At 38.6% G+C, this 27857-nt stretch overlaps 1 protein-coding gene across 2 annotated transcripts in view; it reads right to left on the bottom strand.

The window, feature by feature from the left end:
• Window positions 1–318: 318 nt before the first annotated feature.
• LOC127420812 (angiopoietin-2-like) overlaps window positions 319–27857 on the bottom strand; it is a 47015-nt gene continuing 19476 nt past the window's right edge. Inside the window, exons 6-9 of one of the 2 annotated variants that reach the window (XM_051663363.1) lie at window positions 18650–18751; window positions 14162–14328; window positions 10498–10628; window positions 319–580 (exon numbers count right to left, since the gene is read on the bottom strand). In XM_051663363.1, coding sequence (XP_051519323.1) covers window positions 498–580; window positions 10498–10628; window positions 14162–14328; window positions 18650–18751 — 483 coding nt within the window. In that variant the 3' untranslated portion in view covers window positions 319–497. Of the gene's footprint in view, window positions 581–8762; window positions 9306–10497; window positions 10629–14161; window positions 14329–18649; window positions 18752–27857 lie in introns of those variants that run through there. The other variant, XM_051663362.1, reaches the window with a different exon arrangement.

A 27857-nucleotide genomic window follows, 5' to 3' on the forward strand; every position in this document is an offset into this window, starting at 1 on the left:
TGTGGGGGCCAGTTCCCCTCTGGCTATCATGAATATAATGCCAATATTACTTATGTATATTGCAAGTCATGGTTTAAAATTATTAAACTAAGTAAGTGTTAAGGGTCAGTGTTTAAAACAAAGATTTTGTAACAACTGTAAGATTAATAATGACCAATGTCTTTGAAGCTCATCCTGGATTAACTGCAGAAGTTCACATAGATGCAATTGTCCTTGTTAGTTGGCTGATGAAGGGTTTTGTTGGCAATTAAATGATAGTCTGTGTATTCCATTTCAAGAGTGTAGTCCATCATTAGACCAAGGTGATGTAGGCAGAGATCAGTTAGGTGCATCGCAGTTCAAACTGGCCGGTAATTTCGGTGAGGTCTATCCTAAGTCCAAGGATCAGGCAATGGCATATCAAGTATCCCATGTCTTATGGTTGGAGTTGGCATCATTTCATCCTCTGAAGTCCATAGTAATAGACTGAAGTGATGTTTGGCTGGCACTGGCTCCTATTAGTCATCATCACACAGCGGCACGTAGCAGTGGAGTACAACACCAAGCAGGAACGGAGCTGGATCTAGCCAGTTCTGGTGACCTCAGGATTGGAGACCCGAGGTTGAGACAGGGAAACAAATAAAATAATATTAGCATAGTTTCCATTCAATATATTGCAGAGTTATAGATCATGATCATTGTTTCTAGTTCCGGCAGACCTAACTATAGCAGCCTAATTGTGAGTTGAAGGATAAATTAGGTGTATGCCTGGCTAAATAGATGAGTCTTTAGTCTAGACTTAAATTGAGTGAGTGTGTCTGCATCTCGAACAGTGTTAGGGAGACTATTCCATAGTTTAGGAGCCAAATATAAAAAGGATCTACCTCCTTTTGTGGATTTTGATATTCTAGGAACTATTAACAGGCCAGAATTTTGCGATCGTAATGAACAGGATGGAATATAGCGTGGTAGAAGGTCACTTAAGAACTGCGGAGCTAGACCATTCAAAGCTTTGTACGTAGTTAACAGAATTTTTAAATTAATACGAAATTTAACAGGTTGCCAATGTAACGATGATAAAATGGGGCTAATATGATCATATTTCTTGGTTCTAGTCAGCACTCTGGCTGCTGCATTTTGAGCCAGTTGAAGTTATTTATTGATCTTGCTGGACATCCTCCCAGTAATGCATTACAATAATCTAATCTTGAGGTCATGAATGCATGAATTAGTTTTTCGGCATCAGCAACAGAGAGCATGTGTCGTAATTTAGCAATATTTCTTAGGTGGAAGAATGCTGTTCTACAGACATTTGTAATTTGATTTTCAAAAGACAGATTGGTATCAAATATAACACCTAAGTTCTTCGCTGTTGATGATGATGTAACAGTACATCCATCGAGAGTCAAATTATATTTTAGCAGCTTATTTTTAGAGGTTTTTGGTCCAATAATTAGTACCTCTGTTTTGTCGGAATTGAGTAGAAGGAAATTTCTGGCCATCCAATCCATTTCAGGCTGGGTTCGGGTTAGTTTTCCAAGTAGGACTTTGGGTTCAGGTCAGGTTAGTGTTTGTAATTAATGAAAAAATAAACAGGCTTACTGAACTTGTTTCATGCACACGCTCTCACTCACAGACATGCGTGAACGGACAAGTTAAAGGCCAAGTTTGGACAAGTTCAGGCTGCACAGTATCAGAATCAGCTTTATTGCCAGGTATGCTTACACATACAAGGAATTTGTCTTGGTGACAGGAGCTTCCAGGACAAATTCCTTGTAACAGGGAACTGTTGCATTGTTTCATATTATTCCAGATTGTTCTGCACCAGGTGAAGCTTCAGCGCATAAACGGTAAGGCAATGCTTTTTCTTAGTGTACTAAGGGGCTGCCATGCCTTGTTAAAACTGTGTATGTTTACTGTTTCAGTACTGTTACGAATGTTGCCTATATGCTTACATAAAATACAGTCTATTGCAACAGTCCTTGCTAGGAGAAGAAATTAGATAGAAAGCAATTTTGGGTTCGGGTCAGGTTTGGACTTAAAATCTGAAGGTCTCATTTGGGCCAGGTAGGGTCGGGCCACACGATCTCGGGTATGGCTCGGGTTCGGGTTTCATTTTAAGGCCTGTGCAGACATCTATACTGTATGCATGTATCCATGTGCAAAAACAACCGTTTGATACTTTCACCAGGGAAATTCTTTAGCCATGGCCATTGGAAACCCTGGGTTAAAGTATTTCTGGGTAATTTTGTTCTGTGTTTCATGCTGTTATTAGTAATAATTTTTAGTGTTTAGTAATTAATTTATACAGTATAGTTTTCAGGTTTCAAGATTTCACACTGTACATTTGCAAACCCTGGGTTAATGTTTTTATTTTTTTAAATTTCTTTTATGCAGTCTCTTTTCTCTAGTTAACATTTTCATTGTTTTCTCTCAGAAACTGAAACAAAATACAGCATGCAAAAGTTTCTGTGATTGTACAAAGAGCTTGAATATTTAATAAAATAAGCATTTAGTTCTTGATTGGTTGTTTGTTGCAAAACTTTGGTGTTACTCTGGAGCAGGGTTTCATAATTAAGGGTCTCTTTCATAATTACAAGTGTAAAACAATGCTTAACCCAGAGTTAAACAATATGATGTCCAGGGTAAAGTGCAGCGTGAAAAGCCCTAAATAGTGAAATTCTCTTATTTACCACAGTGGTAAATATTTAACTTTTCTCCTCCTAAAATGCACTGAGAAATTAAAACCTACAAATGTCAAAGCAGCAATTAGTCCTAATTGAGCCTTCTTGATGAATTTATGATGTGAGTCATGGGGAGCGGGGATGAAGGGGCTATTTGCAATGCTTAATGAAATAATGATTATTAAAATTCATGTCTAAATGAATTTTGATCATTGGTTTTCTGCACTGAAATTATAAATGGCAGCTCAGATGTGAAGCATTGTGAGCACAACATCTGCTGTGGGACATACAATACTCTGCATTTCAATTAGTGTGGTCTTCTGAGCACTCGATATATTCCCATTGCTCTACTACACTACTTGCAAAGTGTCTTATTTTATAGCTGTATCTATAACTGAAACCTTAATCCAATGTTTCCAATTTCCTGTCATTTTGATTGACGGTTGGTGGTATAGTGAATTTGATGTTTACAAGCCTAAGGCTCTACGAAACCATTCAGTCAATGGAACTCAGCATTTTTTTCCATTCTTTTCCTTTCCTCCCAGCACACTGCAAGCAATGGAGACAACCAAGCACAACAGAAGAAAAATAAGTTTTTCCACAACACTGTTTCCTCTCAGGAGGAAGCCAGTCAACAAGTTGCCAGGAGTCATACCAACAGTTGTATTTGCTCTTAATATTTGCCTCTATACATATGCTATTTGAAGAGGGGAGTTTTAAAAAAATGAGAGAGAAGCTTAATAAATAATTAAAGCTATTAACTATTTTCCCATCAGAATTAAATATTTATTTTTTTAGCCCTGGGTTAAGACTGTGCCTTGCTTTAATAGATTCTGTCATGATTTTTTATACTTTTCCCCAAATTCTTTTTGAGCCATGAGGTGGAAGAAAGAGACATTTTAGCTGTCAGGGTGGAATGTATTAGAATTATATATTATAGTACCATCTGTTCCAAAGATTCCAGAGGGGGCCCCAATATTTGGAGGAAAGTAGGTATTAGGACTCATCCACACTAATGCACTTTTGTATTTGAAAATGCATTAATTTTGCTTAATATACACCTCTCGTCCACACTAGAATGGTGCTTTCCCTCACCAAACATAGCGCATATGTTTGTGACCATAAAGCTCTATTTTGGTCTCCTCACTCCAAATTACAGTGTGCCAGAAGCTGTGAGGCGTGTTAAGGTGTTGTCAGGCATATTGTAACCGGGCTTTTTTGTGGCATTGGTGCAGTAAAGGCTTCTTTCTGGCAACTTGACCATGCAGCTCATTTTTGTTCAAGTATCGTCGTATTGTGCTCCTTGAAACAACCACACCGTTTTTTTCCAGAGCAGCCTGTATTTCTCCTGAGGTTACCTGTGGGTTTTTCTTTGTATCCTGAACAATTCTTCTGGCAGTTGTGGCTGAAATCTTTCTTGGTCTACCTGACCTTGGCTGGTATCAAGAGATCCCCAAATTTCCACTTCTTAATAAGTGATTGAACAGTACTGACTGGCATTTTCAAGGCTTTGGATATATTTTTATATCCTTTTCCATCTTTATAAAGCTCCATTACCTTGTTACGCAGGTCTTTTGACAGTTCTTTTCTGCTCCCCATGGCTCAGTATCTAGCCTGCTCAGTGCATCCACGTGAGAGCTAACAAACTCATTGACTATTTATACACAGACACTAATTGCAATTTAAAAAGCCACAGGTGTGGGAAATTAAACTTGAATTGCCATTTAAACCTGTGTGTGTCACCTTGTGTGTCTGTAACAAGGCCAAACATTCAAGGGTATGTAAACTTTTGATCAGGGCCATTTGGGGGATTTCTGTTATCATTATTATTTTAAAAGGTAAAGTAAACAACTATGTGATAATAAATGGCTTCATATGATCACTATTCTTAAATAAAAGACAGTTTTTTTTTTTTTGCATGATCAGTTATATTTTCAAAATCAATGCCATAATTTCACAATTTCTGCCAGGGTATGCAAACTTTTGAGCACAACTGTAAATCTACCACTTCATTTGTTCTACCTTGATTCTACCAGTGCTTTCTGCTAGTGGCAAGATGACAGGTCAATTCGAGACACCTCTGAAATCATATATCTGAACGTGTATGTTTGCAGTAGACTTTACTGATTTTATTAAATAAGTACGTTCTTTCTAATGGGATTGTTTCCCAATACAGTCAGTAAGTCAAAGCCCCAATATACAGTATATCATGGTGCTGACTGTAACTATAAGACTGAATTCAAAGCAATTTAACATTATGTATAATCAGTGCTGGGTAGTAACGGACAACATGTAATCTGGATTACTTAATCAGACTTGCAAGTACTTGTAATTGGATTAAATTGCATTTTAAAATGCTCGTAACTGGACTACAGTTACTTTTTTATAAATTATTATAAATTATTTAAAGATGATAAGTATGACCTTACTGTGAATAAACATAATGTCATTATAATTTAGAGCTTTTTCAAAATGCTCTGTTTTTGGAGAGGGGTCAACAAGGCCTATAGTGAAAAGAATACCATCCCCACTGTGAAGCATGGTGGTGGCTTACTGATGTTTTGGGGGTGTGTCAGCTCTAAAGGCATGGGGGAATCTTGTGAAAATTGATGGCAAGATGAATGCAGCATGTTATCAGAAAATACTGGCAGACAATTTGCATTCTGCACGAAAGCTGCGCATGGGATGCTCTTGGACTTTCCAGCACGACAATGACCCTAAGCACAAGGCCAAGTTGACAGCAGAAAAAGGTGGCCATTACAGTCTCCTGACCTTAATATCATGGAGCCATTCTGGGGAGATCTCAAACGTGCGGTTCATGCAAGACGACCAAAGACTTTGCATGACCTGGAGGCATTTTGCCAAGACGAATGGGCAGCTATACCACCTGCAAGAATTTGGAGCCTCATAGACAACTATTACAAAAGACTGCACTCTGTCATTGATGCTAAAGGGGACAATACACAGTATTAAGAACTAAGGGTATGCAGACTTTTGAACAGGGGTCATTTTATTTTTTACTTTGTTGCCATGTTTTGTTTTATGATTGTGCCATTCTGTTATAACCTACAGTTGAATATGAATCCCATAAGAAATAAAAGAAATGTTTTGCCTGCTCACTCATGTTTTCTTTTAAAATGGTACATATATTACCAATTCTCCAAGGGTATGCAAACTTTTGAGCACAGCTGTATATGGCAGTCAGTTCATTAGGTGTTGTATTGAATGGCTCTACAATTTAATTTCAGAATCTCAGCTGGGATGAAAAATAAAGAAATGCAATATCTTTTGCTTATGCAGCATAAGACAACACACCCTGACACAGTAAAGGAAAGAACCTGGACTTTGAAGTGCTAATATGTTAGATCATTACCCAGCCGACGCTGTAGCCTTGATAGATGACTGGGTTTGCGGATGTAGACGAGTATTTGCAACAATATGTTATCTGTGTTTCAGAGGCATTAATGAGCCATGTCAGTTGGTCTTCCAGTCTTTTGACTCTCACTTGTTAGTACACATATCATTAACAGATTTGAGGTGCTTTATAAGCAATAAGCAAGTATTGCATAATTTCCCCTCCATTTTCTTGTTTTTCACACCCTTCAATTTGGCCACCTGTTTAAGACAACAGCATAAAAAAGCTGCCTCACAATAGCTGTTATGGTTGACGTAATTGGAAAAGAAGTTCCAACAGAAAACACCATGATGAGAGAGAAACAAGGGAGCGTGCACACAAAGTCACTATCAGTCCTGCTATCTAAATATGCAGCTTCCATGTGGTTCTAGTATAACAGCAGGGAAAGCAACACATTGCCAGTTGACACAGTGAGCTTTCGCTGTGTCTAGAGTGCCCCCTGCTGTTTACAAAGAAAATATATTTTGTCTGCAACATGATTAAAGCAGAATTATGTCACATGAAACATGTAACATGAAAACAACACAATGCAAATCAAAGAGAAAGCATATATTTGTCTGGTTTGCGGGTACCACCCTTTCTGGATCACTCTCATTTGAGGTCAGTGGTTTCTGCTCTGCTGAACTATCAGTGATCCACCATCCCCTGGGTTCATTTTGGCACGTCCCTGACTTCATCTGTCTTCCCTGTCTCCATCCGGTCTTCACCTTTCACCATGTGGAACTGAGGCAAGACAGAGATTTATGTTTGGAAACTACTCACCCTCCCCACTGAGCTTTCTTTATTTCTGCCTGCTCTTGCTCAAGGTGATGATAAATTCTTGGATGTGCTCAAAGGCTCTATTGGTGCAGAACCCCCTGTCAGTGAATGGCATTTCATTTGCACACTGAACCAGGTCAGTATTATGGTGGCATCAACAAATAATGCACACTCCACGGAGGGAGGATCCAGCTGCCAAGAGTCCAGCTCTCGTCTTAAACCCAAACGTGATAGAACCCCCACAAATTTAACCCCCATCTCACCAGCAGTAATCTATCACAGCAGCTGCTGGACCTATAATAAAGTTGTTCTAGTTGTAATGGTGCATGGGCAAGGTCTTCATCTCTACATGTCTGCCTTGGTTGCAGTGTATTTCTGGCAAATGTCTGCCACAACCTGTGCATATTTCCTGCTGTGGCAAATCAACAGTGGCATACCACAAATCTTTGGGCACATGATGTCATTTTGGTAAATCTCTTTTCAATTTACCCGTTTCTGTGCTGAAATATTTTCTGTTCATCTTTTTAGCTCTATGTCATTTTGAATATGTGAGTTTGGCTGATTACAGCAGGTCAGTGTTTTTTTTTTTTTTTTTTTGTTTTGTTTTTTTTAAACCACTTAGTAAGCATTTTACTATGATAGAAAAGAGAGTGAAGTGACATTAAAGTAGTTCACTAAAAAATGAAAATTCTTTCATAATTTACTCACCACCCTCATGTCATTTCAAATCTGACTTTCTAATGCAAAACACAAAAGGAGATGTTTTAATGAGTGTGCCACTGCGAATGTTCATGAAAGCAAAACAGACATCAAGATGTTCCCTGAAAAATTACTGTGTTGTTTCTCACCAAAACCTATCGTATGCTTTCAAAAGAGTTAGAATATATTACATGAATCACATGGACTACTTCTATGATACTTGTGGGTCCTCTATTAAGCTTTAAAATGAGCCACTATCAACTGCCATTGTACTGAAAAGATGAACTGTAATATGCATTTTATCTCCTTTTGTGTTCTGTGTAAGAAAGTCATACGGTTATGACAAAAGTAAATTATGACAGAATTTAAAAAGTCTGTGTAAACATGGTATATCTGCCTCTTAAATGTGGCTTTTATGAGTATAATAGCTTATATATAGGCAAATTTAACCATAATATAATTGGCTCATTGAGGGCGCCCTGGCTCCGCACAGCGGAGGCTGTGTGGGTGTCCTATACAAATCAATGCAGAAACGTCGGCAGGAGGATAATCTTAAATGGAAGAGAAGGTAACTCTCCTTGCTCAGTGGTCATGGATGAATGGGGCTGTAGACCAGAGTAATAAATCATGACCGCAGTAGCATGGCTAAGTGCTGAGTGTGAACACAGGTCAGCAGGGCAAGAGGGCCAGCCTCTGATGAGTGTTTTAGAGTAACAGAAGGAAGTGCCTTCATTGAATGATTCATCAAGTGATTGGCATATAAAAAGAGCCAATACAGACGCTTTTTACATCACATGGATGGTCAGGCTTCCACAGCACAGCATTAAACAAAATCTGCTGCTTTTGCCATTATGAATATGGCAGAGAGTGCAAGCATCCCTGCTGAAGTTGGCTTGCAGGTCTTATTTAAGAGGGTCTCCCACTTTAGCAAACTGAAAAGTGCCCAATACCCATCTAAATCAAAAGACTGGTCTTACAAGTCTGGAAGACCAGCTTCTTCTTCTTCTTCTTCTTTACTTTTTTCAGCATGGAGACAACACTGCCAGGCTTCCTCATTCCTTGATAATGATTAGATCTCATTGCATATTTCATGTCTGTTTTTTATTAGAAATATATATTTTATAATCAAAGGTCTGCTTATAAAACATACAACTGTTTCTGTGACTTGTTCAAGTTTATAGAGGTATTCTCATTTAAACCCTTTACAAGCACTTTGGAATGGGAGAAGTAATCTTGAGAGGACTGAAGCTTGGACTGGATGGGGAAGGATGATAGGTTACTGTTTTATCACACAGACATCAGGCTCAAAGCACAACTCACCATCAAGTATGAATGTGAGCACTGATCAACCATTCCAGTTCATTGCATTTTACATTGCAAGACTTTTGCAAAATTGACTTTTACTATACAGGGAGATAAAACATTTCTGGTGCAATTTCGCCAGACTACACAAACAAAATGGAGACAGATTGAATGGCTACAATAGCATGGGCACAAGCTGTCCAATGCTCAATTTGTCCATGATTTTCATTGATGTCACCAGCATGTTTGTATGATTTGGCTTTCAGTGAAGTGAAATGACCCATTTGTGATGGTCTCTTTCTTCTTTTAGAAGTCCAAAGGTCGTACCATCATAGTTGTCATGGACGCCATCCAGCTTTGTCCTTTCCAGTAGTACCACTTTATACTATTATAGCGTACCACATTGGAGTTTCCAGAATAGTATATCCCATTGAGATTTGATGGTCCACAAGCTTCAAACCACCACCCTGTACTGATGAAGCACAAGTATTTTTCATGATTTGGTCAATTTGCCCTCACTTAAACTGGTCATATCATAAAAAAAATAATTTTCTTGGTCTTGAGAGTTTAATGTACTATACAGAGTAGACATTCTGCAAAAACAGTTCATTCAGAAAATGTAATTGTGTGGCATCACAACCATGAATACATAAACACATGACCGTTCACATTCACACAGTCCAGTCACTGTGAAGTAATAAGAAATAAGTAGGGCATGTAAAATTATTCCTAAACATCAGAAGAAAAATATATGACTGTTAGCATAGTTGGTATGTACAGTAATCAACAATTAGGGCAAGATGTGGCGGATGTTTGCTGAACGCTGATGCGTCAACAAAGTGGTTGTTACATGATGGTGGCTTAGCTCATGAAAAAGTTGTGCTGACATTGCTAGGTTATTTTTCTGGATTGCCTTTTCACATAACCAAAATAATATTAATATCAGTCTGGCCGATATTCTGATAGAGTATCAATACTTTCAACATTAATCTAAGTTTATATTCCTTATTGATTTGTATGAGTAATCGTTCTTACACTCAATTCAAGAGAGTCATATTTTATTTGGGACCTTCATCCATAAACCTGTACAGAATATGTTGTTATTGAAGGATGTGGCAGCGGCAACTGAAGTGAGCCCGAAAGTAAACCCAAAACCTGAAATTAAGCATTGTTGTTACTCATAAGAGGTTAGCCAATCTTACATAGAAGTCTGAAGGTATTGAAGCAAAAATGGCCCATTTAATTGTAAGAGCCAGAGAGTTTAAAATTGTCATATAGCACTAAATCACACCTGTTTGTGTTGCAAAAAAAAACCTTGACAAAGAAAATAGTCGAATAATAAATAAATAATGCATGATACTTTAAAACTTAAAAAAAAAGAAAGAAAAAAAAAACCTGTATATCATTTTGGTCATATTTAGTTTAGTTCAATGTCATTATTTAAACCCAAGTGAACTTGGACTGCTTTTCTTTTTTATTTGATAGGCTACCTTGACTTTCTCAGTTGCCATGGAGACCCTTGATATTGCAACATTATTGTAGTGCTTACATCTTGAGCGATAAAGGAATGTTGGGAATTTGTTTTCCATCATATACAATGATAGAATTACAAAAATAGTTAGAAATAATTTATAATGGTTGACAAATAAAATATGATACCTCCAGTGGCCATCTGAGCACACTTGCAGCTGCACTGGTCGTTGTCTTGATCCTTAGTGCTAAACATGGTGCCTGAGTGGGTGAGACTACTGGTGCGTCCTGCTGTACCTCTAAATCCTCTTGCATGGATACTGAGAAGAAATAGTAAAATGCTGTAAATCAACTGTGGGCCAAATTGCATTGAATATTTCAAAATAGACATAGGTATCCAGTATATAGTACATGCTGACATAAAATATACAAGATACAATGTGCACAACATTACTTACACAAATAAGACAGTCTTATCAACAATCCTATTAACCCGTCATAGCTCTAATGCTATCCCTAAAACTAGGGGGCAATGATTGTCAATAGGAATGTTGTTCTAGGACCAACAAAAGATGTTCCAGGAACATAGGGAAAATAAAATGGGAAATACCAAGGTTAATGTACATAAAATAGTAGACTGTGTATTGTCTAATGGCAACACACAGAAAAGACAACCACAACTACTCTACCATTCAAAAGTTTGGGGTCACTTGCCTGAAATGTTCCTCATGATCTTAAAAACCTTTTGATCTGAAGGCATATGCTTAAATGTTTGAAATTAGTATTGTAGACAAAAATATCATTGTGCCAACATAATAATTTATTTAATTACAAAACAACAAAACAGCAAAACAACAGTTTTTGAAATGGATGACTTGGACCGAATAATTAAGAAAAGCAGCCACTAAGTGCCCAGTATATAGATGGGAACTCCTTCAATACTGTTTAAAAAGCATCCTAGAGTGATACCTCATGAAGCTGGTTGAGAAAATGTCAAGAGTAGATTTCTGCAAAATCTAGGCAAAGTGTGGCCACTTTGAAGATGCTAAAATATTACATAGTTTTGATTTATTTTTTATTTTTTTAGTCACAACATAATTCCCATATTTCCATTTCTATTATTTCATAGTTGTGATGACTTTACTATTATTCTAAAATGTGAAAAAAACAAAAAACAAAAAAACTAAAACAAAAACAGAATGAGTAAGTGATCCTAAACTTTTGAATGGTAGTGTACATCTTGGAACACCTTTGTGGTTTAAAGTGATGGCTAATGGCAAGAACACATAAGAAAGAAAGTTGTTGTCCTGTGCACACTTTAAGAATCACAGTTTCTTGTTTTCTGTCATGTTGGTGGGCACTTTACACAACTTTTACAGCAACTTTTAGAATTAACATTGTCAAGAAATAACATGAAGGAATGGCTTATAGTTGTTTTCGCACTGATTTCACATAAATAGAATAAAAATAAAATAAAATAGATGTGGGCTAGAGTTAGATTATTTTCTTCCACCCTCCTCTTGCAGTCTTCCTTTCTTTCAGGTTAATTGGCTGTTGGTCATATCTGCTGTCTTGGGACAATGCACAGACCAGTAGATCTGAACAGTTTTCAATCCAACTCATCCAACAAATTTTATGTTTTGAAAGATTTACTTCATTTAAAAACTCTTTGCCAATGTAACTTTTAAACATATTTTAAAGTGTATCCTGTGTATAATGATGCATACATGGATGACTCGGGGCTAAGCCCTGGATATCCACTGACCCTAGAACTGCTCCTGTGATGGTCTACAATTTTGCTTTATTCTTGTTCCCCATTTCTTGTAAGTCACAGTTGGACCAGACATAGAGTTAACATTCTTAATCAGCTCAGATATTTGAAATATCCTGTTTAAGATAAATAATATGAATAAAGGTTAGCTATAACTTACATTGTTGTTTATTTTCTGCATAATCAGATTAAGGTGTCTACATCTATTAAATCCATTGTGAAATCCAGTAATTGGACCAGCTGTAAACTCGTATCAGATATTCCTTGGAGATTTTTCTTTTGATTTTCTTCTGATTTCAAAAAGCTTTAAGACTTATTAATGTGCATTCCAGGGTATTTAACCGCAATTGAGCACAATCCATGGTCGATGATGTCTCACCAGGAAGGATTATGAGCGTTCAGCACACACAGAGCCAGAGAAAGGACCACACAGCTAGACATTGTATAGTCTTGGCTGGAAAAACATCCTTACACCATAGGATGCTTGGCTGGTTATTCCCAAATGGGCCCAACCCCCTTTAGATGATGCCAGTATTCTCAACACACTAATAAAATGCACACTTACCATATGAGGTAAACTGGAAAACAAACATGTTGGGATTTGGCAAGTAGCTGTTCAGCATTTTCCTTACCTGTTTACAGTATACACACACACATGTATGCATACTGTTGTTTCTATTTGACACCAATGTTACAACACTCACCCCTTTTTGAAATGTTAGTTTCTATGCCAGAGTTATATTCCATATAATTTATTTTGAGTTAAATTTAATATTTGTGGTCCTGGTTCATTCACAGTCCAGTTATGCCCACAAGCAATGCATAAAAATATTTAATTGCATCCCTTAAGAGGTGTGAGATTTGTTTAACTGCAGTTTTCCGGCAAAACCTTGTGCTTGAAAGTGTTTGCTCTGTTTCTCTTTGGTAGGCAGGCCTGCCCCTGGGATCAGTAGACCAGAAGCAGCAGTGGTGCTCTGAGACATGGCAGTTTACCCCAAATTCAGCTCATCGTTGTGACTTATGTGCTTAATCGCAAGAGTGTTTTTTTTTTTTTTTTTATTTTATTTATTTTTGTATCATTATTTGAGAAAATGACAGAAGATTAGACAAAAATTAAATGTGCATATGATCTTAAATCATCTGCATATGTAGTTTACCTCTGATTCACACCGCATATCTAAATCCACATCAAGTCTTAATCTGACTTGGAACAACACAAATTGATATGTTTAAAAGACCTCTGGACTGTGTCATTAGACACAGCACACTTACATGACACACTATTTATGAAAAATACAGCATGACTCCCACCAGTGCAGTGAGAGTTTATTGGTTTGGACTAAACCACAGAATAAAATATGACTGTTATGAAAAATCCATGAACTGGAAAAGCTGGTGATTTTATCTCCAGCAATTGCAGTTTTTGTCTAAGATTGCATGTTTTTGCACATTTACGTTTGTATGCATCACAAATGACCTCCAGTTCATGGACATTTCAGCCTGATCTCAGCTTGTGGTGACATTTTTGCAAAATTATACTTCGTGGTTCCTTGAGGTTGAGATGAGGTTTTTAGGGTTAATGCTCTATCGAGTTTTAAATCAACAAAACCTACCTCCCTGCCCTAAACCCTAAACCTAAACGTAATCGATAGTGTCATAAAAAGCAAATGTAACATGAAAAAGGCAATTGTTTAAAGGAATAGTTCACCCAAAAATGAAAATTTGCTGATAATTTACTCACCCTCAGGCCATCCAAGAGTTTCTTTCTTCATCAAAACAGAATTTAAGATTTTTAGGATTTCATTTCAGGCCTCCTCCTTCAAACAATGCAAGTGAATGTACTCCATTTTTTGACGGTCCAAAATGCATATTTAGGGTGCATCAAAATAATCCACACGACTCCAGTCAACAAATAAAGTTTTTCTGAACCCAAACGACTGATTATTTTTAGAAACATAACAATACTTATATACTTTTTAACTACAAATGTTCACTTCCGTACATCTCTGTATTTGAAGTAACATGATTCCAGAGATCAGCTTGAGACATTTACAGACCAGAGAACATGGAGCATCTAAATACCTGTACTTCTTATCCTCTCCATCAATGAAGAAGTGGTCATATTGAGAATAAGCCTGGTGTCCCTCTGCATCTTTGAGATGGATCTGGAGAGTGTAGTCTTTAGATGTAGTAAGCAGGTGGATAACATCATTTCCTAACCAGTGCTCTACTGATGGATCTCCAAATCCCTTCATTGTATGTGAAGAAAAGAGAAGAAAGCAGATAACTGATAATGCCCTTACAATATCAGTAGGACATTTGTTGTCACGGTCCTGTCACTCTGTGGTTTTGTATGACAGGATCTTGACATCACTGTTCTGTGTCTGTCTTGTGTATTGTTGTCTGCCTTTGTGTGAGCGCATGGCTTCGGTTGTGGTTTCCCTGCCGTGCGCTCTTCGGTCGGTCTCATGTTTCATGTCTGGAGCATGGTGTCTGGATCCTGACTTCCCTGTCTGGTTCGGTTTTCGGTGTCGGGATCCTGACGCTCATGCTCCATGTCTTGACTTGTATTGGCGTGAGTGCACTGTGATTATGTCACCTTGGCTGGATGCACTCGCATCAATACTCTCTGTCTGTCTCTCATGACCACGGACGCTCGCTTTGAGCTGTGCGCCCAGGTCATGATCTTTCTTCATGTTGTGCTGAGGTTCGGTCATTTTGGTCTGAGGTATTGGGTTTATTTGTGGCCAAACTCTCGCACAGGTGTCCTGTGTCATTTTTTCGCTTGTTGCGTGCATCGCGTGGTGTTTGCCTCGCAATGCATGCTCAGGCATTGTCTAGTGTGAGAATGCATGGCATTGCTTTGTTAGCATTGCCGTGCATTCTCTCATCTTATCTGTCGGTTGGCATGAGCACGTGTTGCCTATTGTCTTGGCGATATGCGCTCTTACTATTCATGGCTTTGTTTTGTTTCTGTATTGTCACGTGTCTCTCAGTCTTGCATCATACCCCGCCTCCTTGTTTGCCTATTATTAGTTAATTTGCCTCACCTGTCCTGCCTGTTATCCTGTTGATTTCCTTCCCTATTTTAGTCTCCTCGTGTGTGCTGTCCAGTGCCAGTTCTTCTTGTTTCGTGTCTCAAGTGGGTCCTGTTTCTCATGTCTAGTCTGTTCTGTTGGTTCTGGTTGGTGCTGGTTTCTGTTTGTCTGCCCCAGTCCAGCTTCAGAGGGTTGCCTGCGCTGGACGGTGTTTTCCCCTACAGGGTAGTTTTTGTTTTGTCGTCTTTTAGGATTAATAAAACCTTTTTTTTTTTTTTTAAGTTTGGGTCCTGGTTCTCTACAAACTGTGACATTTATGGACTTCTCTTTATCGAAGACTAGTAAACATTTCATTACACCTTCCACTTATATTTTAAAATGACCAAAGACATCTCCGTCTACATGGATCAACGAATCAGATAGCACTATTCCAATATTATTTAAACACAGTGAGATGTGGTACTGGTTGGGCATTCAAACAATCTACAGGGGCTCCCTACTCCCACACTCCATCTGGGGCCATATATTTATCATTCACTTCAACAACAAGAAAAAAAAAAAAGAAAAACAACACTCACATAGTTTGTGCAGTGAGTTGGTTACTCCCAGAGTGGTTGTGGCAATCTATCGGTTAAAGTAGCCCAGGTGAGACAAATTAGCACTGTTTCACATTTAAAACTCAATAACAGTGAGTTTTATTTCAGAACAAGTTAGCATTTAAGGAAATTGTTATTTGAGTAGGTAGAAAACATTTGTTTTAAAATGACCTCTTTAAAAGGAGTTATGCAAACAAGTCTTACTAACAATGTCTTATGAAATGCACTCTACTGGATTTATTTTCTGTAACTAAAGGACACAACGTGTGAATGATAATGTCCCACTTGATTCTAAAGTTTTTACCTTCTCAAGATTTCAGAAACCGAGTCAGAAATAATATATACTCATTCGCAAGTCATACTCCCAAATAGGGAGGGAATGCAGGTGTAAAATGCTATGCCTTAAGGAAAGGTCAGCAGGGATCACCAACACATCAGTAATCTACGCCTATACATGTCAAATGCCATGTATGAGTTAGACATTCTCCATCGTGTGCAGGTTAAATATGTGTAAATGTTACACATGTCAGATTAATGGTGTGTTTAGAAGAAGCAGAGATTGCGTAAATCAAGGAATCGCAACAAGGGATAGACAGGCTCACATGTAAATCATAACAATAATATCTTCATTAAACGATTAATCATACTTCATTTTCTAATGCAAAATTCACTGGTGAAGTGTCATTTATATATAATTTTTTTTATTCTGTATGGTAAAATACTTTTTTCATATCTTACCATACTGTAATATGCAGAGACAACTATAAGTAAGACATTCGTAGGTTAATTTCCCAAGAAAGTGCAAATGTGTTTTTGCAGTTTTTTTTTTTTTTTTTTTTGTTTGTTTTGTTTTTGGTGTCGCTGGAGGCCCAGAAATTATACATTTGACCTTTAAGCACTATTTCAACGCTACAATATTTTCTGCAACTCGGTCTATAAATCACAGTCTTTGTGCTTTATAATACAATGTTTTGCCATGAACATAATTTTATGATTCTACTTATTTATGAATAAAATGTTGGCAATATATGCTATTTTTGAAAATATGATTGATATTAAAACAGAGTTCATGCACAGTACAGTATGCATGGATTCTTATAATTTGAATAATGCATTCTTCCCTCTTCTTCAACTTTTCTATGTCTTACTCTAGTTTGAATCTACTGTATGTTTTGAATAATAGGTGCATAAAAGCAAACAAACGAAATCTTCATTTGGATGTCAGTGATAAAATGGTATGATCTGAAATGTGTTTTATAAAGAATGTGATGTCACACTGTGGAAAGATGCAACCTTGTCTCAAAGAATCACGTTACTATAACTACATTTTTGCTAAATGAGTTTTACATGCCTTGTTCCATGTATCGCAGCAGTTTTGTGGTGATATAAACACATCCCACTTCTCGTAAAGAGTAGGGGTTTAACCCCAGTGTCCTGGCCAAATTCCCCCCATTGGCACTTATCAATCATGGCCTCCTAATAATCCCTCACTCTCCATTAATTGGCTATACCACTCTAATCTCTCCTCTCCACCAACAGCTGCTGTGTGGTGAGCGTACTGGCGCACTATGGCTGTCGTTGCATCATCCAGGTGGATGCTGCACAATTGTGGTTGAGGAGAGTCCCCTGTTCACCATGTAAAGTGCTTTGAGTGTAATATCAGAAAAGAGCTATTTAAATGTTACATTATTTCATTCATTCATTCATTCATTAGAGGCGCCACAACAATGACATAATATTCACTTTCACACAAATCACAAGTAAAATGGCAGATTAACAGTTTATAAACACATATTTTTCACTCTGTTACACAATGCTTCACACAAGTGTTTAGAATCTTATGACATTGAAACACTTTTACTACAACGCATGATTTGGAAGATGATACATTTTAACGTTTGCATTACATAAACAACTGCATTTCTTCCAACGAGACAAGGCTGCATGGTAGCTCAACTGATAGAGCGTTGAACTTCGAACTCAGAAGACCGGTATATGAGTCCAGCAAAGCATACAGTATGTGGACATGTGAGCCAAAAGTGTCATAGAAGTGCCACAAAATGATGTGTTTGCTTCAGCTATAGTGTTTTTCATCTCACATTTGCTTTTATGACACTATCAGTTTGGTTTACATGTAGGGTTCAGGGTACAGATGTCTGTTTTGTTTAACTCATATATGCTTTAATGACACTATTGGTTAGGTTTAGGTGAAGGATTTAGGGTAGGGAAGTCAGCTTTGTTTATTTAAAGCTAGAGCAAGTGATGATGAGGTTTTTAAGGTTAATGCTCTATCATCTCGCATTTGCTTTTTATGACACTATTTGTTAGATTTTAGTTTAGGGAGGTAGGTTTTGTTCATTTAAAACTCCATAGAGCAATAACCTTAAAAACTTCATCTGATTGGGAGAACATTTAACTTGCATTTAGCACCCCTCAGAGGACATTTCACTTTGCAGCGATACATTTAACGAACCACGTAATGTTTTCTAATTGTTTTTTATTTTTATTTATGTTGCCACAGTTACATAATTTTTATGAGATATGGCTGTGAAAACTTTAGACTTTAAATGTACCAGATGGCTCTAGTTGGTACCATAGTCCTTAATCACAGTAGCGCCATATTTGATTTTTGACTTGAATCAAAACGAGACTGTGAGCGAACAGTCTATTCAATAGCATCCACTGTATAAAGCTGTATAAAGCTCATAGACCACATCTAATTTTCCAAAACTCTTAGAAAATGTTGGGAGTTTATTTGTTTACTTAAATTAGATGGATCTTTTTTTTTTTTTTTCAATATTTGTTAAGCGAAATGATTCAAAACACTGTAAACAACAGTGAAACCCCTTGATGTAAGTCTATCCCTCTTAGCCTTGTTGTCATTCCTGTTAAAAATTAAAGATGGCGCTACTGTAAATAAGGTAAACTGTTCTTACCAGTTTGTAATCCCTCCAGCCACGATGGAAATCTACTGATCCGTCATTGCGGTGCTGAAAAACCGTCCAGCCTCCTCCTCTTGTTTTCATATCACAGAATACCTGGTCAGGAACAGACAGAATTAATAATTTATTGTTTTAAGGGAGAAATGGCAAATTAGTATGAGCTATGAGCAAAAAAATCAAAGAGAAACTCCCATCACCCAAATCCATCAAAACTAATTAAAGCCAAGCCCATAAAGGATATTCTTCTCAGAGATTAAATATGTCTAGCCCATGGGTGTCAAATGAAAACATTCCAAGTAAATATCCTCTATAATGATATGGTTTTCCCACATTTCCCCAGCTGTTTCTAAAAAGAAATTGGCTTTAGAAGATGGCCAATGGCAAAAAGTTCTTCTTAGTAAAAACAAAAAGTGGAATAATGTACATTTTCATCCCTTGGCAGGACCAGCTCATTTAACCATTAAGACCCACTGTGAAACTTAAAACTGCTTATTAGGTTTTAAAGACAAAGCACTCTCTTTGCTGACATGTGCAGAGAGGTTACTGTCAGGGAATTCTATTAACTACAACATATCCATCTTTTGCAGATGTGAGAAGTTCTTTATTTTCTGCTTCTCTGGTGACCACCTCAAAATGACAGAGTGTTTAAAAATGACAGACCTCAACTTGAGCCAAATTGTCCAGCAGTAACTTAGCCACTCTCTGGAGAACTTGAGCATTTATAATTGCAGACAGTCCATTTTCACAGACTTAGCACAATTGCAAAGTGTGTACACCATGTATTATATAAACATCACGATGGCTGGATTTACAGAGAATTTCCGACTTATTCTGAGTGTCAGTCCTGGGGTTAATCACTGTTTAACTTGGAGATGCAGAAAAACATAACTAAAAATGCACTGGTTTTTTCTCTAGCAGCAAACTGATACCTTGGTAATATTAAAATATGTTAACATCAACAGTCAACATTTTCCAAAGGAATCATTTGTTATCAACAAAACTAAATCAGCCATCTTCTAAAGGCAGGGCTAATGATAAGCAGCTTTTGGGTGGAAATCTGCGGAATTCTGCAGAATAGACTTACAGTCATTGATAGCTAAAAGCATAATCAAGTTAGCCAGAATATTGATTAAACGAACATGCAAAGGTCAGGAAATGAGTAGAACTTTATGAATAACAGGCGTTCAAATTTTGAAGAAAATGTGGAGAGAAATTCTGTGTGCGCAGATTCTGTGTGGGCATGCTGATAAGCAATTGCATGCCCAAATATTCTATGCATTTTACACATTTCCAGTGCAATGCGCAAGAAACTTTTATGCTTGTTGCAAGCATTTTGTCTGTCATCTTGAACAGCAAATTAGTCTTTTTCATCAATATACCACAAAAATATGTGAATGGTAATCATTAAGCAACAAAGTTAGGTGGGTGGAAAAGAGCAGTTTAAAACTATCTAAATGATTTAAGCCACCCAGTTTGCTTCTCTGAGGGGTTGCACATTTTAAAAGGGTGGTGCTTCGACATAAACCTCCTCTCTCTCCCTCACTGCATCAAATCCTGGCAGGAAGCTACAGAATCTTTGCCAAACACCTGGCACCCATGCCCACAGGAAATGGAGGGGAAAACGTGTGAATGCACAAGAAAATAATGAATAATAAAAACAATTTTAGCCACATTTTTTTAATGTTCATCACCCCAAGAGCCTTCCAGAAATTTGATTTGATTGTAAAAGTAACAGACTAAACACACAACCCTTGAGAGGGTTTTTATTTTGATTCAGTAGGGCAAGATTCGGTAACAAATACCCATGCATATCTACAGTTAGATGAATCCAAAATTGGCCTTTTTGGTTTTCATGATTTATTTTTCTGATCCACATTGCATTTTCATCTCAGCTTTTTTCAAAGAGGTATTGAAATTGCATTATACTGAAACATGTTGTCCTTCCATATTATAATATGCTCCTCAAAAACAACACAAGAATGAAATGTCAGGAGAGCACACTTTCCACATCTTCCAGTGGTTGAACAAATCCAAAGTCCTGTTCCAAAATTACAGTATGTCATTGGTTGAGCCAATGTTGCTGTGTCAGGCTGGGGTGTGTTTCCCAAAAATACCATTAGCCAATTATGGTCGCAAGTTCCATCGTTACCAACATAGTTAAACAATTTGGCATTTCCGGAAATCGTAGTTCCAACGAACATTTGCAAACTGCATCGCAAAGTTGTGTAGTTGGAACTACAGCTCTCCACCTGTGGTTAGAAGTATAGTTCCTTGTTAGTTTGTGGTGTCGACGTCATTGATTTCGCCATAGCTGGGGTGTGTGCTATTCAGAGATATCACCCCTATGCCCTATTCCTTTCAAATACTTCACCATCCACTTTGAGAGCTTTGGAAGGCTTGAAGTTGTGGTGTTCAAATATCATGTAATTTTTTTTTTTTTAAGTTATTTTTATTGGAAATTCTGTTTGAAACGATCTTCCAGTGTGACCGTCACAATAGTTCTCCCTTCGAAGTGCCCTCCGAAGGCATTATTTATGCCCTTTGGAACGTAGGATAGGCTTCATTTCCGCATAGAAAAGGTGTTATTTTATTATTTACAATCGAATATCTTTGTTACAACATTCCCAAAGAGGAATTTCACATATGGCAATATATGTAAAACATAATATGTATGTTAGTGATTTTCACTGATATAAAAAGTTATCTGTACTGTACACATATGCAACATATCTGCAGTGCTTTGAGTGTAGTGTCAGAAAAGCGCTAAGTGTAAAATTCATTCATTCACATTTCAAAATATTACACTTTAATATATGTATAATATTATATAGCCAATATGAAGTAGAATATAATATAATATGGAATATTCTCAATAGGCTTTGTTATAAAATATATATATGTACATATATATATATATATATATATATATATATATGCATATATATGCTTCTTTTTGCAGCAGTCTTTCAATTAAAGTTTGTAGGGGGAAAAAATTACACAAATGTTTATTAACATAAGTTATGTCAGTCAGATGAAATAATAGAAAATAGAGTAACCTATATTTAAAAAAAAAAAAAAAAATCATAATTTCTTGTATTCTGAATTAAATGTTCTCATGGACTTGCTGATGTAGCAAAAACATTGTTTCCACACTCCTATAGCCCTCTCCACTATAGAGCGTGTCCTTCCATGGGCCTGATTGAACCTTTCCTCTGCAGTGGCGGTCTGCAGTAGAGGACATTCACTGTCTCCCAGCAGCCAACTGTCACCAAATTGCTGAATTTGCCCACTTAAGAGTCATGTGTGCTTCCAGGCCATTTTGCCACAATGTCAGTGAAAACCCCAAGGTGATCACACACTATTTGAACATTAATGGTTGGATAGCCCTTCCTGCAAATGTACAAGGGCTCATTCACCATAGGACTTGTCACTTGGATAAGGGTGCCATCGATGACGCCAATCACTCTGGGAATGTTGGCAGTATTATGGAACTGTTGATTGGCCAGCTGGATTTCTTGAGGAGGAAGTCAGCATGGTGTTCATAAGCTGTAACAGCAAAGGTGTTGCTGAGCCACAGGCCATCACCAACCACCTCCATAAAAATTTGCACAGCATAATAACACAGTGCAGCTAAGAACTGCATTGCTGGACTTAAGGAATAGTTTCTTCTTGTGGCCCTCTCTAGGACCTTGGTCCTTGGAAGCCAGAAAATTCTCATGATGTCGTCATCGGATAGAGAGTCAAGCAGGGTGTATGTTGTCCTTTTGTAGGCATTTATTTACACTGTCTGAGTTCTACTACTGTATATATTACAGTATGCGCCAAAATCAAACAAAGGGAGTCCAAAACAGACTACAAATCCAGGAAGCCTTGCTCACTAAAGGATCGAGCTCTCAACTTCTATTGGATGAGGCACACAACAGAATGTCCCTCAAACATGACATCATCAGGAGTTGAAATACCTCTAAAATGTTTCATGAGTTGCTTCCAGCGACTTTGTTCACCGAATATAGACGTAGTTTTTTTTCTGCTCTCCGGTGCAACCTCGTGGCACAAGGAAGTAATGTCCGACTTGAAACTGTACTCATACAATCTCCATCTCGCTGGACGAGTTGAGATTACTCTGTGTTCAACCAAACACTGTGTTCGACCGCCGAGCAATTCGCATCTTCATCCGTTTGCCTACAGAAGTGAAGTGCTCGGATTCAAACCTTCATTCATTGTTTTTTTTCCCCGAAAATCGATATTCTTTGGATGTCTATTTTCCTAAGAAAACAATCTAATATTGAGACTGTTTTACTATTCGTTTATTAGTCCCTGATTTCAGGGTGGTGCCCCGTCAATGTTAATCCTTATTAACATTAACATCCTTATTCTATTGAATTTTGATAATTGATAATTATCTTTGATTGAATTTGAATGATCAATAAGCTAGTGTTAATTTTAATTAATGTTTCATCAATGTTAACAATTAACGATTATCTTTGATAATTGTTGATTTAAAGGATTAAAAAAAACTAACATTGATTCTCATCAATGTTCTATTGATTTTAATAATTAATAATTATCTTTGATAATTATTAATTATTGCTAATAACCAAACTTGCTCCTAAACGTAGCACACTACATTTACTGGAGTCCCATATGAGGTTTTAATGAGTTAGATCCAATTAATTAATTTAAATATTAGTTAATAAATACAGAAATAATTATTAATTATTTCTGATAGTAACACTGATCTAAACAACCGGTAAAGCCCTACATAATAATTGGTGCCCCGTGTGAGGCATCCTACGTGCCAGTTCTGTCATAGTGTGTATGCATAAGAATCCAAAGTAATAACTTGAATCCATACTTCAAAGTTTGGTTCTGTTTGACAATTTACTTCTCAAAGCCAAACATAAGCCAGTGTGGTGTGAAAGTTCTCTTAAGAGTGAATTAGGGGTTGGTAAATTTACTATAGTCTGCTTAAAATCTGCTGTTGTTGTTATTTAACTCCTAACGCTTTCATCTAAATATTACAGAGAGGTACCAAGTCACTTCATTGACGTCAACCAAAGAGAGAACGCAGTGAAATTTGCACATTACATAACAGTAGACCGTAAGCCACAGGTCGAAGCCTCTCAACTGTGCTTTCATGTTAGCAGTATATCAACTGTAAAACAACAAGCTAACAGAGCCACTATCACAAGAATTTTTACGGCCCCAGTAAAATGAGTCACCAATCGCCCTGCGTGACTGGAGCTGAAGCTTCACAGAGGTTAGTTGACCCAGCACTGCAAGATGTAGTTGCTGTTGTCCTTCATCTCTCCATAGAGGAGAGAGATAACCTTAACGGCTATAACATTAGTCGTTGTGATGAAGCATTGCAGGAACTAGTTGATTATGTCAACAACCCGGTCGGGAAGCTAATGCGCACAATCCTGGACCTTGTGGGCCAAATGTTCCTTCTTCATCACCGCAAAACCCAACTGCAAACCGCCGAGCACCAGGCCCAGCTCACCCAGCTGTAGAGCAGCTACAATGCGGTGCAGAAGGAAAATCTCAGCCTGCACCAAGAAATTAGGTGCACCCAAACTGAGAAAGTCCAGGCACAGAAAGATAATGCCCGGATGCAGGAGGAAAACGAAACCCTGCGCAGGCAGCTGCAAGCTGCCCAGCTAAAAGTAGAGTCAGATCAGGTAAGTGCAGCTGAAACGCACCGCACGACATCTGGCATAGAAGATGGCCCCCTTTTTAGCGCTACGCATAGAAATGTGCCCCTGAGAAACCCAGGAACATACGCTAGGAGCCGAGCTGCCCCTAGTGGTACAGTCTCTGACTTCGTCCTCCAAGACACCTTTCAAAATCCTCCAGCGGCCCGCTGGTTGGATGCAGGTGCCCCTCCTTATAGTTGCCCCCCCCGTCAGTTTTCAGTCACGCCACCTTGCGTTTCAAACTGACTGATTCCACACCACGAAGGGGGGACGATTATTTTCAAGCCCAGAGTGGTGTAAGCGGCTCAAAGATCCCATTAGCCAGGGAGATGTACACAACCCGGGGTCCACCCCCACGTGTCGACTGGACTCCTTCCCCACCACGAAGGGGAGGAAGTCGTCCTCATCGCTATAGCGATCCGAGTGACTATGATGTTTTGGATGACTCGGATGACCCGTGATCATACCGACACCAACACTTGCGCATCCGACAACTCGAGTCCCTCGCAGGGGACATAGAACGCTTTGACCCAAGTAATCGAGATTCAAACATCGACAATTATCTTAGGGAAACTGAGCACTGCCTGATTGATTTGCCTTATGCTTCGTCGCGTGAAAAACTCAAGCTTATATGGAAGACCACGGTAAGGAGTGTCCATGCGTTCATGGAAACACTACCGACTGGTACACGAAACCACTACTCAGCTCTGTGTAAAGCCCTACGCAAGGAGTATTCGCTGTATATCGACGAAGCCTCCACTACCATAGCTGCTTTCACCGTCACCCAGAAGAGGCACGAGCCTCCGCGTGAGTATTATAGATGCCTGAGAACCACGTACTTCCAATGAAGTAATGAACCAGGTCTGGAGGAGGAATGAGCTTTCAAGTCTCTTTTCATTCACAACCTCCACGAGTGCGTGCGATATGACATCACGATGCACTGCAGAATGGGCAACCCCACCATGCAGGAAATCAGAAGATACGCGCAACTGGCATGGGAGACACGTGTGCGCCCTGCCCGAGGGCATGAAGGCAACGCCAGAGCCCTGGGGATCCAAGCCTCATATGCAGACCTAGCACTTGAAGGCAACGAAATGCCTCGCGTTAAGGTGAATGCTACAACAGGACCCCAGAGGTGCCGATCACCCCGCCAGCAGGGTAGGCAACAGAACCAGGGGGGTGGTAACCAGACACACCCCCAGGGTCACGGCAGCCCTAAACAACAAAATGTTCGCCGGCCGAAAAGAAATGCGCATTTCGAACGAAAACCCAAACAAGAAGGTGAGTGGGTAGGCAAGGTTTCAAATCCCCTCAGAGAACAAGATTTGAGAGAGGAAATGGAGGATATTAGGAGACGCTTGACTGAGTTAGTAACTAAGCTTGATGTGCTCCGTTGTTCACCAGGTCCGTCGACCTCCTCAAAGGAACACGGCACTGAAACCCCATCAGTATGACTAGACGATGTACCCCCTCCCGTTAACGCCAAAGTTTACTTTGTAGGTCGGGAAAAGGGGAACAGTGTCCAAGTTGCTCCCCAAAACAGTCACTCCTAACATGCCACACCCTCCTTTTCTGACCTTCTTGGGCGATCTGTACCGTAAGGGCAATGCCTGACACATGGGTCATTCAGCTTCCACACACTACTCGACACCGGTTCCGAAATAGTCTAATGGGTTCCAACACTTTCACAGAGTTGGCTAGAGCAAAGCTCTCCCTTGGCAAACCGTTATAGACAGAGACCTACAACGTAAGCATCACAAGCTGCACGCAAGATAGGTTGTCTATCACAAAATGGGCCTGGATTGACACCTTTCAAGGGATGATGCTAACAGACCCTGTTTACATATGTCCCATTAATACGGAACCACTGTTAGTTGGCCAGGACCTACTGAACCGATTGGCTCCACTCATTGACTGCCGTCGTGGACACGTGGGCTCAGGTTGACATACCGAGACCACTTGGTCCAGAAAACAGTTCGCCAGCTTCAGATACACACGTCGCCATCGTCCAAAAATCCAGCAGAGACGACGACTCCAATAAGAACAATTACAGGGCCTGGGTAAACCCTTCAGGGTTTATTAGTTTATTATCAATATTAGTTAATAACTACAGAAATAATTATTAATTATTTCTGATAGTAACACTGATCTAAACAACTGGTAAAGCCCTACAAAAGCACTAACACAAAACACATTACAAAACGACAGAGTATTTTTGGTCATCTAATGGGATATTATATTTTGTATTTAAATTCAGATGGTGAAGGGTTTTAAATTCTGTCACTGAAAAGCAAGTTGAAAATCATATGTTTGTTGCCATGCAACACCACACAGCTTCGCCAGAGCCCCATTTACCAGACCCAGTCTGTATCTTTCACTCCATATATATTTAATTCTATATCTCTCATTGTGTCAAGAATAAAAGTGGTGTTCTTACTGGTTTTTGAAGAGTGCACATATGTGCTCAAGTGCAGTAAAGTGAGGTAAGAGGGAAACCCCACTATTGCAGCTCAATGCTGCGACAGGTCGCAATGAAAACAAACACACTAGCAACAGAGGAAATGTGAAAATAAACCAAAATAACGGAGAACAGAAAATAGCAAAGTAGTCCTCAGATGCCATATTTGTTATTAACAGCAGCGTTGTGGGGAAATAACGTTGCTATGGAGCTGCTTACTGACCCAACCGCTTGTATGCTGTAGTAAAGAGTATGCCACTTACAAAGTGCATATAAACGTAAATGTCTATTTCATGTCTTAAGCAGCAGTCTCACAATAAGCGGCTTTCTGACCATATAAATGAGCTGTTACAATTTGATATCCATTCGATCTCTGCAGAAGTTATTACTCCCCCCCCCCCGCCTAAGATCATTAACGACACCTCCACATTGTTGAACCAACGTGATTCGAATGATGGATATGGAACATAGTTACTAAGGTTTCAGGAAACAGCCATGACTACCTAGTTAGTTTCTTTAACGATGCATCGTACTATGGTGGTTCAGCAGTGAGTTACATTGTTGTATGGGAAACGCACCCCTGGATGGGATCCTCAAACAAATACAGTTTTAACAGCACCACAGAGCCACAGTGTTTACATATATAATTAAGTAATCCTTCCAAGTGGTTTAAACTGGAATAGGAGAATATATTTATATTAAATATACAAACCTTGAATATATATTGTAACAAGGTAATGTGGGCAAGGAGTAGGCGGGAACCGGACGAACCATCAAAATAATGTTTAATGAAAATTTAAAAAGACTCTTGGGCTGTCTTGCATGCACTGCTCTTTTGAGGTCTATCCACAGATTTGCGATGATGTTTAGGTCGAGGGACTGTCAGGGCCATGGCAAAACCTTCAGCTTGCGCATCTTGAGGTAGTCCATTGTGGATTTTGAGGTGTGTTTAGGATTATTATCCTGTTGTAGAAGCAGTCCTCTTTTCATCTTCAGCTTTTTTACAGATGGTGTGATGTTTGCTTCCAGAATTTGCTGGTATTTAATT

This window comes from Myxocyprinus asiaticus, chromosome 30 (genome assembly GCF_019703515.2).
Source record: "Myxocyprinus asiaticus isolate MX2 ecotype Aquarium Trade chromosome 30, UBuf_Myxa_2, whole genome shotgun sequence".
Classification (NCBI taxonomy): Eukaryota; Metazoa; Chordata; class Actinopteri; order Cypriniformes; family Catostomidae; genus Myxocyprinus; species Myxocyprinus asiaticus.